The sequence below is a fragment of the Sander vitreus genome, chromosome 3 (assembly GCF_031162955.1).
Source record: "Sander vitreus isolate 19-12246 chromosome 3, sanVit1, whole genome shotgun sequence".
NCBI classification, from domain to species: Eukaryota; Metazoa; Chordata; class Actinopteri; order Perciformes; family Percidae; genus Sander; species Sander vitreus.
The window spans coordinates 12,326,048-12,344,164 of NC_135857.1; the positions used below are offsets into that span (position 1 = coordinate 12,326,048).

Here is an 18,117-nt window from a genome sequence, read left to right on the forward strand (position 1 = left end):
GGATCATGGGCACCTTTTCACCGGAGTGGTTGCTACGGAAACGCAGACGGAAAAGATGGTTGGCGCCGGCTTGCCGTGAGCTCAGCATGCTGGCGGTGCTTCTGACCGGTGACAGGTTGAGATCCTCGGGCTGGCAGGAACTCACCCAGATCTGGTCCCTCAGAGCGTAGTCGATCACAGTGTAACTGTCCTCGCTGAAAGAGACAGAAAGCTTTAATAACATTTCACTTACTGCACTTTATTCAGGGGCATTAACCTAATTCAGTCAAGTGGGATTTATTTGAGTGCGACAGATATTTTGGTGATGGAGGCCTTGATGTATGAGACAACAACCTCCATTAAAGTGCTATTGAACAAGCTAGTCATTCCTGTTTCTGCCCCCACATGGACATGATTCACCAGTCACCAACTGTAGAATTATTGTCTGTCAGTAACACATTTCTATCTTATTGCCTAATTAATTTACAACAGAAGAATTCAATAATTACAAATGACAAACTTGTCAAATAAAGCAAGTGAATAATACTGTTGCAATAATAATAACGGCGTGCAAAATATGTGTTAAATACACAATATTAGCTAATTATTGTGTACTCACTACACCATCCACCCACTTCCCCTCACGTTAAATTCAGGCTCACTGTTTTCAGTAGAGATTAGGTTTCATGGTACCTCAGCTATTCAACCCCTGAGAGGATAAAGGCTGTGCAGTTAATCAAATTCACCTGGATTAATAAATCAGCTGTCACATTATGGCTCAGATTCTGTGCCAGTCAAAAGTCTCCACATTCAGCTCAGTCTACGTATCCTTACTCTAAGTCAGCTGCCCCCTGGTTTCTTTGGTATATGCCTACATTTCCCATGAGAACCTTAACCTGAGCACAACCCTGTGTCTAGCAGTACACACCGTTAGTTAGAAACATCTGGAGCCAATTGTGAAACATTATACCTCTAATAAGGCACTGAACCTGTAGAAAAAGTCTGTGTTTTCATAGTGCTCTGAAGAACAGGAGCTTGGGTCCAGCCCACATAGGTTTTATCAACCTGAGACAGCAGCAAAGCTGAGAGGCTCCTGGACAGGAACACACACACACACACACACACACACACACACACACACACACACACACACACACACACACACACACACACACACACACACACACACACACACACACACACACACACACACACACACACACAAAGAATCCAGTCACGGTCTGGAGGTTATCAACAAGGTTCAACTGTTACCCATCAGCCCCTTGTCCACCAATCAATCAAGTTAAACCCTGTCAACCACAACCAGTTAGACATCTTGGAAGAGGAGAATGAGAGTACTGGGAAAGACGGATCAGAAAAAAAGTAGAAGCCGTGGATGTGAAAGAGAGCACTGAGTATTCACGCTAAAGCTGCATCCAACTATGACCACAAGCTGCTCTCTGCATCACCACACACGGACCTGGAGTTTCACGGAAGAGTTTGACATTTTGGACAATACGCTTATTTTCCATCTTGCCAAGAGTTGGATGAGAAGGTTCATACCATTCTCATATAGCTCATACTCCTATTTCCAATAATCTTTACTAATCTATAGATTTATCACAGTATATTTCTGTAAAAAGCTTTCATGGGAGTGGCAAACTTTAAATTCATCTATATGTACCACTGGACCACCTTGCACTATGACCCTTAAAATGTGCGTATTAAAATTGGCCAAACAAAAGAACATGCTCTTAATTTATACCGTAAAAAATTCAAGGTTGGTTTGTTTCGATTCTTGGTCCAATTGTAAGGTATTTTACCCATTAAAAGCCACTTAAGCCATGCATATAATCAATTGAAAACGCCTTTAAATATTACAATCACTGAATTCATCTCCATGTTTACTGTCATTCATTTTCACCTGAAAACATTTCGGAGCGTCATGTAAACCAAAATCCTAATGATCCCTAATTGAGTTCCTAAAATAAGAATAGAATACTGTTGGCTATACAGTGTTGGATTATTGCTAAATAGAGGAATGAAGGTGGAAATAGTATAAATCTCCTATTTCGAAATGTGGGAGAGAGGTGTTAAAAACTGAAATAATAGGGGAAATAATCTACTGTTTGGCCTCCTCACACTACACTACTTACAAAGAAACAAACACACAACCTTGCTGGAATGAAAATCAATCTGCTGTTAGAGATAGTGCAGGCATCTATTACAGGTCATCACAGCGTTGCCAGCTACGATCCCACAACCAGTTCTTCAACTCAAACAAATCCTCGCAGAGATGTTGAGATAGGACTCCAAGTCAAGCATGCATGGACACACACACACACACACACACACACACACACACACACACTAAGAGCATAATGTTCTTGTGTAAGTGCAGTGGGAGTGTTGAGACTATAGCATAGTCAAACAAATAAAGGGAGGAGAAGAAAAAAACTAGAACAGAAAGTGTTGGAATTTTAGGCACACACACACACACACACACACACACACACACACACACACACACGGTCATGACTAACAAAAAGAAAAGGGAAAGAAAAGAAAGAAAAAAAGAAGAGAGGGATGAAAACTCAACCTCAACAATACTGAATGTTTAGCTGATGCCCAGCATCACACAGGAAAAAGGGGGGGGAAGTGAAGATGAGAGAGGAGCCAGCTGGTGTGGACTCAGTGTTATGTAAGTGTTCCTGTGAGCCAGAGAGCAGCAGATCAAAACTTTCCCCGCTGCGTGACAATAGCCCAGTCTGACACGGGCTTGGTTTCCAATAGTCGATTCCATTTTGGATTCAGTTCAAAGTTAATAAAATAGGCAGATTTGAGAGTCTAATGAATCCCTTACAGAAACATTGTCTCATTGGTGTAGCTCGTCTCCTTTTATAATTAGCAAAAGGGTAGAAAACAATACCAAATAAGTAAACTAACAAACCCAGAGTTTCAGAAATATGAATTTCAAACTTCGATTTCATGATTATTTTCATTGTTGATTAATTTCACAGTTATTTGGCCTCCTAAACATCTGAAAAAAAACTTTCCATCACGGTTCCCCAGAGTCAATGTCTAAAGTCCTCAAATGTCTTGTTTTATCTGATCAACACTCCAAAACCCAAATATATTGGATTTACAGTGATATAAAAACACAGAATAGCAGCAAATCCCCACATTGGAGAAATTGGAACTAGAGAATGTTTGGCATTTGTGCTTAAAAAAATGACAGATTAGCAAAATAGTTGCCAATTAATTTTGTCGATCGACTGATTGTTGCAGCTCAGACCTTTATTACTTAAAATCGTAAAAGCTGAACCAATACAGATTTGATAAGAGATTTGAAATAAGATTAATTTTCAGTTAAATGCTATTGAACCCCAACCAAAGACACCACACTAACCTTTAGGATTCCCATACAACTAATACAGGCTAACACACGTCGTGCTCTCTTTCCTCTGAATATTAAGATATATAGTCCTATAAAACTGAAAACATTCTCAGGTCATATATTTGTTTTCTCTCTACTGTGCAAGTGCTGTGGCTTTGCACTTATAGCCATTCCTTGTATTCTTCGAAATGTAAGCTCATGAACATTTAGACAAGAAGAAGCCAAGACGATTCAATCAAACTACTGCAACTGGCAACAAAGTTTGGTTAGCTGCTTGTAAGCTATCCCACCCCGCCACCCCACCCCACCCAAGGGAAAGAGCCATTACACCATTTCGTCTAGGAGGGTTTGTGACCTGGCAGTGCCTGGCTAGCCCTGTGTACCCCTGGTATGTTTTTGTTTTGATTACTGCAGATGGAGTGCAGGAGAGTAGCGTGCCACAGCAGGGCTCCAGCACTCACCCACAGTACAAACCAATATTATAACAGCGTCTCCCATTCAAACGCACACACACGCACAAATACACTCCATGATTCCGGAGCACTCCCTTCCCCAAATCCCTCTTCCAAACACAGGCCTGACACCACACACTGCTGGAGTCGAGCGGCCTAGATCAGATTCCCAGAAAAATATCACATGGAATGTTTCTTTTCCTTTTTTTTTTTTTTTTTTTTTTTTTTTTTTTTTTTTAAATGATTCTTAGGAATTCTTAGTTTTTGTGAGTAGCGGGACAATCAGTTCCAGACTCAGAGGGAGATGGACGGGAAGGGATTTTTTTTTTGGCAAAAATAGACACACTTGTGAATGTACTGCACACCCACACTACACACACGCAAATGGAAACCACATCATTTCAAGGAAGTCCTCTTTATGACTTGTTTCATGGTGTAGCCTAAAACTAGAGGAAACAGAGGAGGGGAAAGCAGACTCGCTGACATGTTGGAACCTCGACAACATTCCAAACAACAGGCTCAGATTCATGATGCCAAGTTGCAGCAGGTTCAGGTAACTGCACCTGTTCAGCTTAATAAAGCAGGGGGGCAGCGTGCAAGATCAGTCTGATTGCACAGTGTAAATCCCACTGGACTTTTAAAAATCTTCCTCGCCCCTGCTGATAATGACTTTACACTGGGACTGTGAAGCACTTGTTTTTGTTTCGTTCCCTTTATTTCAATTGGTTTGCTTTCATTTTAGTATGGACCTCAATAATTGTTTTTCATCTGAACAGGCTAATTTCCCAGAACAAGTTAAAACATGAGGATGGAGAGGAAAACATGACACGCCCCACACTCGGGTACAGGCCAAAAGCGGTTTATACACTCTCCCCCAGTGGAAGTCAAGGGCTTATGGTTACACCGACACTCTCAACATGTCAGAACAGGTGAGAAACGAGCAAGGCCTGCACACCGAGGCCACACTCACCTCTTCTTCCTGGTGACGATGAAGACGTCATTGAAGAGGAAGAAATAGACCTGTTGCCGTGATGTCCGCTTGAGGAAGATGCCGTTGTCCTCCACAAACGCAGTCAGCTCTCCTCTCTTTACCATCCACCTGGAGGAGGAGACCAGAGGGAAAGGCTGGAGGGAAAGGAGAAAGAGAATGTGATGAACATAAAATGGCCACGTCCACACGTACCAAAACAATCTTTTTTCCCCCCCCCCCGTCTTCCCTGGCATCGTTATAGAATAGAATATTTGCATCCAAACGGATCCATTTGTAAATGACTCAACGCGCTACTTCATATTCCAGGCCTATAGGTGGTGCTGTTTCTGCTACAGAAATTCACCAAAAATGGAGAAGAAGAGGCGGAGCATAAAGCTTGTACGCTGTATAAAACAGACAGTAGAAGAAGATGACGTAAATGGCTGGTGCAAGGAAACCAGAACTGTTTGTGTGGACTGATAGTGAAGTCGAACTGCTGCGACTCCCACTCGTCGCAGGATAAGAGGTCGAAGGCTAGAGGTCGAGGGTTGTGGCGATGACATCATCGATACGCAAGTATGCCGTCCAAACGAAGACGCAAGGGCGGCGTTTTTGAATTTTTTCACCCTGGGATCAGGTTTCAAAAAAGTGCGTCTTCAGGCAGTGCATTTACAGGATTTGTTTGGACGATCGGCCAAAACGATGCAGAACATGTGCGTTTACACCAAAAAGCGTTTCCGTGTGGATGGCCCCTGAAGTATTTTTAAAATGCATGCAATGCTGGTGCTGTTATGAAAATCCTAAATCAAAATGTGTGTGTGCACGTGTGAAAAGCTGTCTATGCAGACTGAGCATGTGTTCCCCAGACATCTGTGAATCCCAAATGTGCCAACAGCTATTTCCCACACTACTTCGACACACTTGAGCCTGCCAAGCCTTGTGTGCATTATGTGTATAGATAGCCAAGTGAGTGACGTGGGTGTGTCTGCATGTGTGTGCACGTCTGTGCATGACTGCATCGGTCCATCTTTTTACACACTTAATAAACATTTGCCGAGAGAAAGAAAGCAAAATATGAGGTTTCCCAAAATTTATTTATGTTGTTTTCAAAAAAAATACTACCCAGGATGCAACAATTTCACGTGTTATGCCACGCTCATACCTTGATCTTAAACTCCAGCTGAGAGTTGATAGTATACATCATCTCTGTTCTCTCCATTGTGCGAGCTCCTTCATTACACTTTCTTACCACCTAAACACACACACACACACACACACACACGGCAAATAACTAAAAAGCATTCCTTGATCGATACACTCATTTTTATCAAGTACATGAAGTGCTTGCTTTAGCAGAACTTTCTCTTCACTAAAATACAACATTAACTAGGACGTGATTGGCTCCCAGCCTAAACCTAGTCTCCTGTGTCTAAGGCAAGTCTCCCAAAGCCATAGCAACATGTAGAAAAATAATATGTATAGATGTGCAGTTGGAAATGTATGAAAATGTAGAAACATAAAACCCAGGCTGAGGTGTATAACATTTGTGACCCACACACCTTGCTGACTGCTTGTAAAGCCTTCTTGCAGTCTTCATATTGTACAGAGTCTTTAGGTGTCTTCTGACAAATTGTCTGCAACACAGATAGGCAAGGTTGAAATCAGTTGCACTGCTATATAACATACAAACACATTCATGCATTAAAACCCGCAACAATTCCTTGCACCCATGCACACCACACTCTATCAAAAGCCTGATTAAATATTGACGGTTAAAGAAAGCTGTGGGAAGCAATGAATTGAAACCAAACTTTCTCAGGATCCAAAAGCCTCTAAGTGCACAAGCATAAACCCCTGAGTCCCCAGGGAGACACTGATGGAGGACGGGAGAGAGGGGAAAGAAAGTAGACCAAGGAAGAGGAAGAGAGGGAGGCACAGTAGGGAGAGAATAATGTGGTGCCAAAGGAACCATGAAACTGAAGAAGAAGAAAAAACATTAAAAGGAAGAAAGAGGAACGGGTGAATCAGTTCATCAGATTATTAAGGAATTGTGTAAACTCACACAAACATCTTTGAGGTTAGAACACATCCCATGTTGAATTTAGTCAGGCCAGTATGAATAAACAAACTATTGTTGCGTAAGAGTCAAAGTCATGCTACTTTATGTCATCGGTGCACTCACATCCATGAGCAGGGGCAGGCGAGTGATCCTCTGCATGGGCAGGATGAGGAAGGAGATCATGGGGAGGTTCCTGCAGTCTGGGTGGCTCTCTATCTTGGTCAGGACCTCCTTAAAAACTGGATTCTTGGACCTGCAAGAGAGGTTGGAGGGAGATTGGGTGTTCAGAAAGAGGAGTAACTGATACACAGAGAGAAAGAGGGAAAAAAATGAGCGGGGAGGAAGAGCAAATTCCCTGGTTCAAAGTGTCACAAGAGTAATGTTGGATCAAAGCCATGAGAGATATGATGAGAACGTGTTTGTGTGTGTGTGTGTGTGTGTGTGTCTGCTCGGTCACTCACACCAGCCTCTGAAGGGTTCTCTGCTGGTAGACCTCGTTGGAGCAGTACGTGACGAAGGGGTCAAAGTTGGACTGAGCATGTTTGTCAACGATGTCGCTGATATCATCGATCACGATGTTCTGTTGGTGTCTTTCCTCCAATTCCTTAAAGAACCTGAGTACAGGATTACAGGATGAATAAGGGTTAGTATGTTAGGGATTCATACCGGACATGGCGACAGCTTGAGTCAGAAGCATCACACCACAAGTCATCCAACACTGGGAAAAATATAGGACACACTGACAGATACAAAGTCAGGAAGCCAACACCTTTCTTCTTAACCGGCTGGAAGATCACAAAAGAGGAACTCCCCGCCTCTTAAAATAGACATAGCCTACCATTAACCATAACACAGAGGCTTTTCCTCTTCCTGAGCTCCACCAGATGGCCGGTTTAACGGCATGCTACATGTCCAACTTCAAGAGAATAAGTGTTTTTGCATGCGCGATCCAAGGTGACAAACAGGAAGCTGTCGCACAGACACAGGACGCTGACCTCGACCCATTGGAGCGAGTTAGAGCTCATCTGCAAAAGCACCTCTGTGCTCGATCCATCCCTATCCCTACCTACTTCACACACACACACACACACACACACACACACGCACACACATACTGTGCTATAGTATGACTATCTATGGGAAACGATGCTTCTTGTGACCACGTAGCCTCGTGTCCATGCCATGAACCCATGAGCGCACAGGATAACAGAAAACACAAAACTTGTTGACCTTCCCTCTGGCCCATGACTTAAAAGTGTATTTAGGTCTTTAACAGGTCAATGCTGCCTCAAGTTCAGGACACACTCCCTCCTCACTGACCCCCATAAACAACAGCATGTCGTCATGAGGAAAAAGGTTAAGGGAGGGGAAAAAAAAGAAAAGAAATGCTGCTGACCAAGAATTATAAATGAAAATGAAAGAGTTCTACCAGCACGTACTTAGGAACACATTTATTAGCCTCTCTGTCAGTTTACCTCTGTGTTCCAGTACGCTAGGGCTGTGTGATTAATCAAAATTGTATTCGCGATCACGATTTCAGCTCCTAATGATCACAAAAACAGAATAATAGAGACAAAAACGACTATTTAGCACATTACATTTTCGAAGTAAACTCTTACTGTGTCTTCTTGTGCTCTGAATGAAAAACAAGTGTAAATGGGAAAAGTATTAATGAAAATTCACAGTTCTAGGTGTATTTTTACCTGTTGATTTGTTTAACTTTTTCACTGTTTTTTTAGGTTCAATAATCACAACATCTTTCCAAAGTCAATTAGTAATCGTGTTAAATAATCGTGATTTTAATATTGGCCATAATAATCGTCATTATGATTTTTTCCATAATCGAGCAGCTGCAACAACACCTGCATTTAAAATACTCAAGAGCCTTATCACACACAGACTAAACAGGAGCCTGCAGGTGGAGTGATGTTTCTTATTTTCTTTGAGAGGCGAAAGTCAAAGCATGACTATGTGTTCCAAGTAAAACATCTTGTTTAACCAGTGCTACAGGCCAATTTCTATCTTAAGAGCTGCTGTCTAGGGCTGCACCATATGAGGAAAATGTCAAATTGCGATTATTTTGACTGACGAAATTGGAGGGAATGATCAATTTTTTGGATCATCATTCTCATTTTTATTGAAACACAAATAAAAATGTACTATAGTCATGTAGTGTGATTTTTGCATTAATCTGTACCAAACAAAGATGTTTTCCTTTAGTCTGTAGGATAGGATTTAAAGGCCCAGGACGTCTCTGCAGCCCCACAATACTTCATTCAGAATGGTTAGACACATATTTTGCCTTTAACAAATATTGTGACCCCCCCCCCCCCCGCGATTTGGATATTGCACTAGTCCATATTGCAATTTGGATAAAATTATGATTAATTGTGCAGCCCTACTGCTGTCCCTGTGTCTCCATCCAAGTATTTAAGTGGAGAGGGTATTGCATCGCATTGATGTGTGTGGCCTGTGTATAGCAATGAGAAAGGGGAGATGGGCTGCAGCACATCTGAACACAGAGAGGAATTGTTGAGGAATTTACAGATACCACTATTCATGCAAAGTGGGAATGAGCTGCAAATGTACTAATACTGTCTCTCTGAGGAGGGAGCTGCAATCCTTACATGGAATCCTTGAGCAAATGTCATGATCAAGTGCACAAGGGAGGCAGGGTGAATTTACAACCTTAGGCAACAGAAAGACGAGGGCTAGCTTAACCCCATGTAATTTATTAACCCGTATTATGAACACTGGCTTTTAAGAATAACCGAAAACTTAACAGAGTAGGTTCAGTAAAGTTGTGCCTAAGGGAGGGAAAGTGTGAAAAGATTGTAAACATTGGACTAACTGTGGAGTCTTTAGTCCCTATGGCGGGCTTGGAGGCTGACATCACTGCAGCGCTAACTTCACAGAAAGACACGAGACTGCTGCAATGGTGAACAGTGAATTCAGACCAGCACATAAGGCTGTTATAATGAATACTGACCTGATAATAAACACATTACACAATTATATCGTACAGTAGTTGCACTTGAGGCCATTATACTGAATAGTAATCTCGTAAAAAACAAAAAAAAGAAAATTGAAATGATACCATAATTACACCAATCACCGAAACATGGTAACCTAACAAAGAACATATGGGCTCTGAAATTATTTTTTTATATTTGTAGAAATAACGGAGCCCCATACGACACAGTAATTGCTAAGGCAGCACAGTTTATCAGTCTCAACTTTCATGGCCTCTCATGCACGAGTATTTCCATGCGTTTATGGGATAATTAGACGTTCATGGTTACCTGGCCATGAATGTCATTAAACAGTCCACACACATGCACTATAAACCATGATGGACGGGTAGACTCAGAGGGCTCATAGCAGCAAATTTGGGCTATTGCATTTTTTGTACACTTAACTATAAAAAAAAAAAGCTACATTGCTTTTTTTGTTCTTTCACTCAATTTGCCCCTTATCATGTGACCACACATACACACAGAAAACAGCTCAGTGCTGCCGACCCACAATCCCTTACACAAAACTGAAAACAACTCTAATCGAAGCTAGAGGCTGAAAGAATGGGAACACCATACAGTAAACAGTGTTTACAGACACACCCCACATGGAATGAGTGTGGTCTACCAATGTTTAAGTGCTGTTAAATCAGAAAATCATCTAGCTCATTAGCCAAAACCAGAAACCACAAACACTGATGAACAGCCTAAAAATACCAACCAGCATGTAAGAACCAACACTTATCATAAGTCCTCGACACCAAAAACGATCTACAAATATACTATGAGAGTACTCATAGCAATATACATCTGAAAATAACTCTGTCTACAAAAGCTACACATTACAACCGTGCACTTACTTTTTGCTAGCCTCACAGACGTCGGTGATGTTAGAGAAGAGGTGGTGGTGTTCGGTCTTGGTCATGGCCTCGCTGAGGTCTGCAGAGTTCTTGAACATGCGGATGAGGATCTCCAGACTGTGGAGGTAAGAGTGCTCCGACGAGATCACCTCAAAAATGGCCTATTGAGGGGCATGAGACAGCAACAGGAACAGGAACAGTTTAGTCACTAAATATCCATTATTGACTTTGCGTGCCTCAGTTACTCAGATGGGCTCTGTCATGAATGTGCTTGACATACCTGTGCTCTACAATCATGTTTGGAATGCTATTGAACCATGCCGATCTAAGCACCAATCCGTCAATCACTTTAATGTTTCTACTCATCTTGCAATTCTTAATATGACAGGGGTTCAGGTAAATATTTATTGGAACATCAGTCCTCCCCTTTACAAAGTGTCGTGCTTTAAATATATAATAGTCTATGATGCAGGTTTCCTGCTGAGCTCCTTTAATGGCTTTTTTATTGGTCTGGAGTTCACAGAGACCAAATGGACAGACTTACTCCCCCCAGTGCTTGGTAACTCTTAACTTAGCATGCATGTAGCCCAAAATTTGATTTTTCCCACTCTGAATCGAACATAAAAAGTATAAAATATGATTCCTACCTCTTGTCTTTTGCGTTCCTCCTGACTCATCCGGTCAGAAAGACCCCTTTTCTTGACCTAAAGAGAAAACAAAATCAGAATAAAATAACATTTAAAATACAAAGTCATACTTGTTTGACTATGCTGTTTTTTCTTTTTTCTTTTTTAAGCCAAGGGTCCTTTGCATTTGTAGCACGGGTGTGTAAATGTGTGTGTGTACATACTCATATACAAAGAAAGAAGCACTTTGCATACCACACTGAATAGAGAGCCAATGAAGTTGTTGTACCAAATGGGAAAAGAAAGATCTTTACTGAATAAAAAAGTACAAGGCGAGTGTAGAAATAGGACATTTGTTGTAGCCAAAAAAAAACTCTAAAGAGGTAAAATGCCTTTTGGCCGAAAGCATACTATACAGATAAAAGGGAAGTGTATGTGCATGTTGATATGTGGCTGGTCCACAGATAGTTGAATAACATTGAAACAAAGCAATCTTTTGGAATGCACCGGGTGTGGAGTGCTACAGAATTAATCACCATTTGGCTTTGTCAACCTGAAGATATAAGTGAATAAAAAGCATGCCTCCCTTTCATGTCTCACCAGATATTATCAATATGATCTGGGGCACATTCACATTTACCAAATCACACATGCAAGCAGGAATCCAGAGAGGCCATATTTCCCTACTTCCACTAGCTTCTGATCCTGTTTCGGTGTAAAGGCACAAGGAAGTGATACTGCTCTTGGAGGAGCCTTCCTTCTTTCTAGTATCTGCCCTGCAGCCCTAAGCAAACACTGAGAACAAACTAACCTACAGACCAAACATCTCTTGTGGTTCCTTCTTTGTATTACTTTCACACATACATTGGTTTCATTGTTTATTTTGCTCCTACTTTCCCTTCTACCAAACCCATAACACCATATCAGCGAAAACCAGCTATCAATATAAGACTGCAAGGTTTTTATTGTGTGTGCAAAACCATGCAGGTTATCATGCCAACTGAACTTCACCTTGTTTTGCAGTTTCACTGGGCGTTACTGAAACACAATAAATTTGGTCTTATTATTCAAAAGCTAATTATACATTTAAATCAGAGCAAATCAAACCAATCTTCAGGCAACATAAGCACCATGGGAGGGAGGAGGTTCTGTAGCTTGTGGGAAGCTGCACCTTCTGAAACTACCGGTGTAATTCCTAAAAAATGTGAAAATTCTGGGATGTGACATCAAACCTTAAATGGCGAGAGCTGCCAGGGGACCAGTAAGAGGAGGAAGGAGCTGATTAAGAGGAGACTTTTCAGAAAGGCAAGAATATGTGGCTAGTTCAGGACAATGAACTTAGCATGCCAGAATTTCCTACTAAATTCAAGGGAGAATCCTGCAGTGTTACATAATGTACTGTCTGGACACATTCGCAGTAGTCTATATTGATGACGTTTCATTTACAGGAATTATCCGGTGCCACCGGAAGATCCGCCGGATGTCCCTTATTTTCGGCCGGATGTCCATCACCTTCAGCTTCCTTTGTGTTGGCATTTTAAACTCTGGTCATTAATGTGGACTATGGTTAACTGCTCCTCAGATCTCTGTAAGGTAAATCCAGACAGCTAACTAGACTATCTGTCCAATCTGAGTTTTCTGTTGCACGGCTAAAACAACTTTCAAACGAGCACATACAAAACAAGTTCCTTCCCGAGACTATTTTGCAGCGGCACCGTGGCTCTGTCCGGCACTTAGCACCGCCCAAGACAATTGTGATTGGTTTAAAGAAATGCCAATAAACCAGAGCACGTTTTTCTACAATCCCAGAATGCTGTGTGGACTAGTAAGACCCTCCTCCGCAGCATTGTGGAGGTATGTCTGGCAATGCGAGACTACATTCTCAGTAACAGATCCACAGCTGTAAAGCAGCTGCGTTGGAAGAAGACAGTCCTGGTCAGCAGGCCTCAGCTCTATTCACCTTCTGTGTCTTGCTGGTATACCCAATAATAAAAACAACTCAAGACATTTTCTGAATGTTCTCTACTTTGAATCCAATTTCCCAATTATTTGAGTGTGCGTGCATATCATTTTCTGCTCAGCAATTTCTAGAGAAGAGGAGAACTAATCCTAATTGCCTCCATCTATGCCCTCGCCTGTTTTTCCTCCTGCACTTTTCCTCCTCAACAAGTAAACAAACAGATGGGAATGCCTAAATAGAAAACTAAATTAGTCATTCCGCTCCTCTGTTTTCCTCTATCCATCCGTTAAAAACCCTAACTATATTATGTAATACAGAGCCATCGCACTTCTCTGTAGAGGCAACATTTTAAGCATATTTGCAGTCTGATGATTATGTAGAGTTTGCCAACACACTGGTATTAGGCACAGGAGTGCTTGCAAGAATTCCTGTGGGTCTGGCTGACTGTCTGCCTGCCTTCCTCCCTTCCCACCCGAGTCCTAGAAGAAATGCTCCTGCACTCCCTGATAAACAGAGTGAGGGTGGCAGAAACAGTGGGAGGATGGCAATGGACTGTTGCCAAACTGGATATGACAGCATTCTTCAGAGCACTAGCATTCCAAGACTCCACAGCCACAGCAGTGAGTACATACTGTATGTTTGTCTGTGTACTGGATGTAGAGAACGAGTGAGAAAGATATAAGAAGAAGAACAGAAGCTGTGTTATGTCTGACCACACTGAGCTGGCTCCAGGAGATGCGTATAGGTCTATACTGCAACACGATGCCGTTATCAGGTTTGTCTTCTCTGGAATCGGCATCCTCATCGGAGTCATTATGTAAGGCCTTCTCCTGATAGTTCTGGTACAGCTCCTCCTCTGGAACACACATTTTTTTTTGATAGAAAGAGTCATCGTGTTTGAAGTTTAAAAAAACAAAAAAGAAGATGTTTGATTGAGAGAGAGAGAGAGACATGAAGGCAAAAAAGAGCAGACACTAATTGAGTAAAATGAAGGGGAAAGGGTAGTGGAAACAAAACAGATGGGGGTTTCTCACCCTCACTGTCAAACGTCCGTTGACTGGTCAAAGCTTTCTTCTTATCTGGACACTGAAATAGAAACGTAACACTTTTGTAATGACTTGGACGAACCCTGAGGGGCCAAGCAGGCACACACACAAACTTTAAATGAAACAGGCCTCTGAACCTCTGTCACCTGTCCATGACCTGCCTGTGCCCTTACAGGAGACCTCAACCATTGTCCCCCGTCTAATTACGGAGCCCTTGTGTATAAAAGTGTGTATTTGTGGGCATGGTGTCACATTACGTCATGTCTCCCAACAACCACATTTATTGTTTCCTTGTAAGGCCTTGACTGACCTTTTGCTTCTGCTGCTGCTGAGTTTGTCCCACAATACTCAGCCTGTGCTGTCATTTTACAATTTGGACTTCACCCCAATACTAAAAAGTCCACATTGCAGCTATCTTTATGCGCAGTCAAATATAAACCCATCAGATGGATTATGATTAACCAAATCAAGAAATCTTAATCTGTTACAGTAATTTCCAAAGTGTACAGCGTATTTACAGGGCTGTACGTGTGCATTGATAGTTCAGCAATAGGCATTCTCGAGGGATTTGCTTTGCAAATGAATGCTAAAATTTATTTTGGTATTAATTTCTCTAAAACTTATTGTGTAAAGCCAATCAGGTATGTTAGTAACATATTCAGCAACAGAAACATGTACTAAATAGTAAACTTCAAACCTTAAACCACATTAAGTTTAAAAGTCTTTTAGTTTTCAATCGCTAAAGAAAAAGCCATGAAACTCATTTTTATAGGGATGAATCAATCCCACACTGACTCAACAAAAATTAAGTAAATGTATATCTATGACATTTTGTTTTACCAAGTTAAGAAAAGCAGTGTTTAGGTCAAGCCTGATGTTGCCTCACACACAGATCCCAGTCACTTTCACACAGTGAAGCATAAAGCTTTTTATTTAAACACTGGTATCGGATAGGTATATTCGCAAAGCCCAGATATTGGCATCGGAGCTGAAAAGTCAAATCTGTGCATCCCTAGCTTTATATGGTTACCTCCAAATTGCTCCTACTACCATTTTTTTTAATTTTTTTTTTTTAATGTATTGTGGGAGATTTTAACCCTGTTTTCTTCAAGAGCAGCAGCACTGGTTTCTTGAATGTACCCACCTTGTTTTTCCCAGTGTTGGTAGGCTTTTTTGTCCCGGGGCTGGCAGGCTTTGAAATCCTGGGGCTGGCCAGTTTGGGTGTCCCAGGGCTGGCAATTTTGGGTGTGCCAGGACTCGCAGGCTTGGCAGTTCCAGGGCTAGTGAGACTTAAAGTGCCAGGAGTTGCTGGACTGATTGGTGAATCTGGCTTATCCTCATCCGGACATTTGATGACAGGCTGTGACAACCAATGGGCCTTGGGAGCTACTGATGGGACCTCCAAGTCTACTCCACTTACAACTGCCTTCCTATAGGACGTACTCCTCAGGCCTCTTCTTAGTGTCCCCGGACTCTCACTTTCCCCATCTGTTCCTTCGATGTGGCCCCCTCCGGTAGAAAAGTAGGTTCCCGTTTCTACCATGCTGAGGGCTTTCAACGCTCGCTTAGAATGATCCAACCCCAGCAGCCCTGTCAAACCTTGAACTTGCGGCTCAGAGGCAGGCACCTTGCACTGCCGAACATCAGATGCTAAACCCTTGGGAATGAGCTGCTGGGTGCCCATCTTCAGGGCAGCAGGGCTGTGGGTGCTGAGGACGATTGAGGGAGAGATACATGGGGAAAGTGAGGGAGAGGGTGATGTAGAGGAGGTGGAGGAAGAGAAAGAGGCATGCCTGGTGTCCTGTGAGGAGGCAGGCAAGAATAAGGACGGTCTGAGGAGTGCTTGCCCTCTGTCCGCTGGCGACGGGGAGCGTGGGGTCGAGGGGTCTGAGGAGGTAAGGGAAGAGAGGGAGGGGATGCTGGAGGTGGAGCTGTGGGAGGGGGTGGGGGTACGCAGGGCTGGAGGAGAGGGACTGGATGCGGACGAAAGAGAGGACAGCTCATGGTGGTTGTATGTGTTGTTGTTAGGAGAGCGTGAAGACAGGACAGGAGAGGAGTTCAGAGGCACAGCTTCAGATGAGGGGGAACTCATCCCAAACGCTTTCTGGTCTTTCTGTGAGCTCACACTGAACAGGCTCGGCATGTGGTTCTGGGGGTCCTGGAGATGCTTTTCCTGCCATACTGTCACACCATTACTGGTTTTCCTCCTGTCACCGTTTCCATTTCGCGCTCTGTTGTCCAGTGAGGCGGATTGGTTATCCTCAGACCTAAATTTGGACAGTGAGAAGAGTCCGTTGGAGAAGTGCCCGATGCTGATGCTTCGGACAACTCGGGATTTCTTGGAGGGTTTGTGCAGAATGTGCTTCAACACCACAGCGTTCTTGCCCCAAGTCGGGGGTGAGACCACCAGCCTCTCGGCAGGTTGGCTCAAGGTGAAGGAGCACTTGTTGTCTTCCACAGGGAAGTCCGTCGTCATGACCCCATTCGCGTGGTAACTGAAGGGTCGCGGTTTGGGGTTGCTCGAGTCCTGTTTTTTCTTAGAATTGTCCGTGCAGCGTTTCCACAGTGGGGTGATGTTTTCATTGGAGAGATCCACATCATTGCCGATATCCATGGTGCTAGATTGTCTGTGTCCTCTTCACTATCTGTGTCCACACCTACAGGTCACAGATAGTGCAAACACTGCACCACTGTAGAACACAGATCTCTCTCCTGAGGGTAAACAAAAAAGGAGCTCAGTGCAGTGTCCCAATTCCCAAAGCTTACTCATTAACAGGGATGCAGTGCAGATAGGTTACTGGCAGCTACATTTTGAGAAACACATAAGAGAAAAAGCGCAAAACAGAAGCCAAGCCAGCGAAGACAGCTGAGCTGATAATCCTTTTGTATATGTTCACTGTGGTGAAATGCCCTTATTACAAGCTCAAAGCTGACAGGCTATTGTTAGCTGTGAGAAATCACTGTAATATCCCAAAAGGGAAACAATGGTGCTCGGCAATAGTGAGTTTGGAGACCAACCAAACTATTGTTTATCTCCTTTATCACTTATCAAAATGTAGGCTATTTCTGTGTGTGTGTGTGTGTGTGTGTGTGTGTGTGTGTGTGTGTGTGTGTGTGTGTGTGTGCGTGTGTGTTCGTGTGTGTGTGTGTGTGTGTGTAGTAGGCTACAACCATTACATCACTACGCAAACAGGCATGCTACTCTTATTTACTGCACAGCAGAGAGATTTTGATTGAGCTGGAAGAAAAAGTTTCCCAGTAGTTTAACTTACCTCTAATCAGCCGATCAGCTGCAGAATGCGCTCATTGTACCTGCGCTGTGGCAAAACAAACCTTCTTTGGCCGAATAACAATGATTAATTGGCTTAATCCAGCATGGTATCGACACCGAACGAAATTTGTAGAAACCAAAGTTGGAGCCGCAGAATGTGTGCTCGACTGGAAACTGGTGTGTGTGTACGGCAGAGAGCGCGTCTGAAGCGCTGCTCGCTGAGCTGTAGAGTTTCTATGAGGAGGAGGAGGAGGGACGGGAGCCGAACACAAGGGAGAGGGAACTCCCAAATTCACAGGAACTCACCTCCGCTACTGCTTAAGGCCGTGGTTGTGGTTTACACTAATTGGTTGTGAGGCCTTTGTATTTAGTCTCTTTTTTCGACGTTTTTGGAGCTTTTTTTTTTACTAATATTTACACCACTAACACCAACTTATTGTCACTAGTTTAACACTTATTTTTGGAATTCATGATCAATAGACC

The 18,117-nt window shown here is 42.8% G+C and overlaps 1 protein-coding gene across 1 annotated transcript in view; it reads right to left on the reverse strand.

Moving 5' to 3' along the window:
- Positions 1–17,857, reverse strand: part of LOC144515289 (rho guanine nucleotide exchange factor 26-like) — a 33,373-nt gene extending 15,516 nt beyond the window's left edge. The window contains exons 1-12 of the mRNA XM_078245998.1: positions 17,636–17,857; positions 15,508–17,075; positions 14,352–14,403; positions 14,031–14,173; positions 11,379–11,435; positions 10,732–10,892; positions 7,319–7,471; positions 6,981–7,110; positions 6,358–6,432; positions 5,961–6,050; positions 4,799–4,953; positions 1–194 (exon numbers count right to left, since the gene is read on the reverse strand). The exon at positions 1–194 is cut by the window's left edge and continues 16 nt beyond it. Of these exons, the coding sequence (XP_078102124.1) occupies positions 1–194; positions 4,799–4,953; positions 5,961–6,050; positions 6,358–6,432; positions 6,981–7,110; positions 7,319–7,471; positions 10,732–10,892; positions 11,379–11,435; positions 14,031–14,173; positions 14,352–14,403; positions 15,508–16,977 (2,680 nt within the window). The 5' untranslated portion in view covers positions 16,978–17,075; positions 17,636–17,857. The remainder of the gene's footprint in view (positions 195–4,798; positions 4,954–5,960; positions 6,051–6,357; positions 6,433–6,980; positions 7,111–7,318; positions 7,472–10,731; positions 10,893–11,378; positions 11,436–14,030; positions 14,174–14,351; positions 14,404–15,507; positions 17,076–17,635) is intronic.
- Positions 17,858–18,117: the final 260 nt, after the last annotated feature.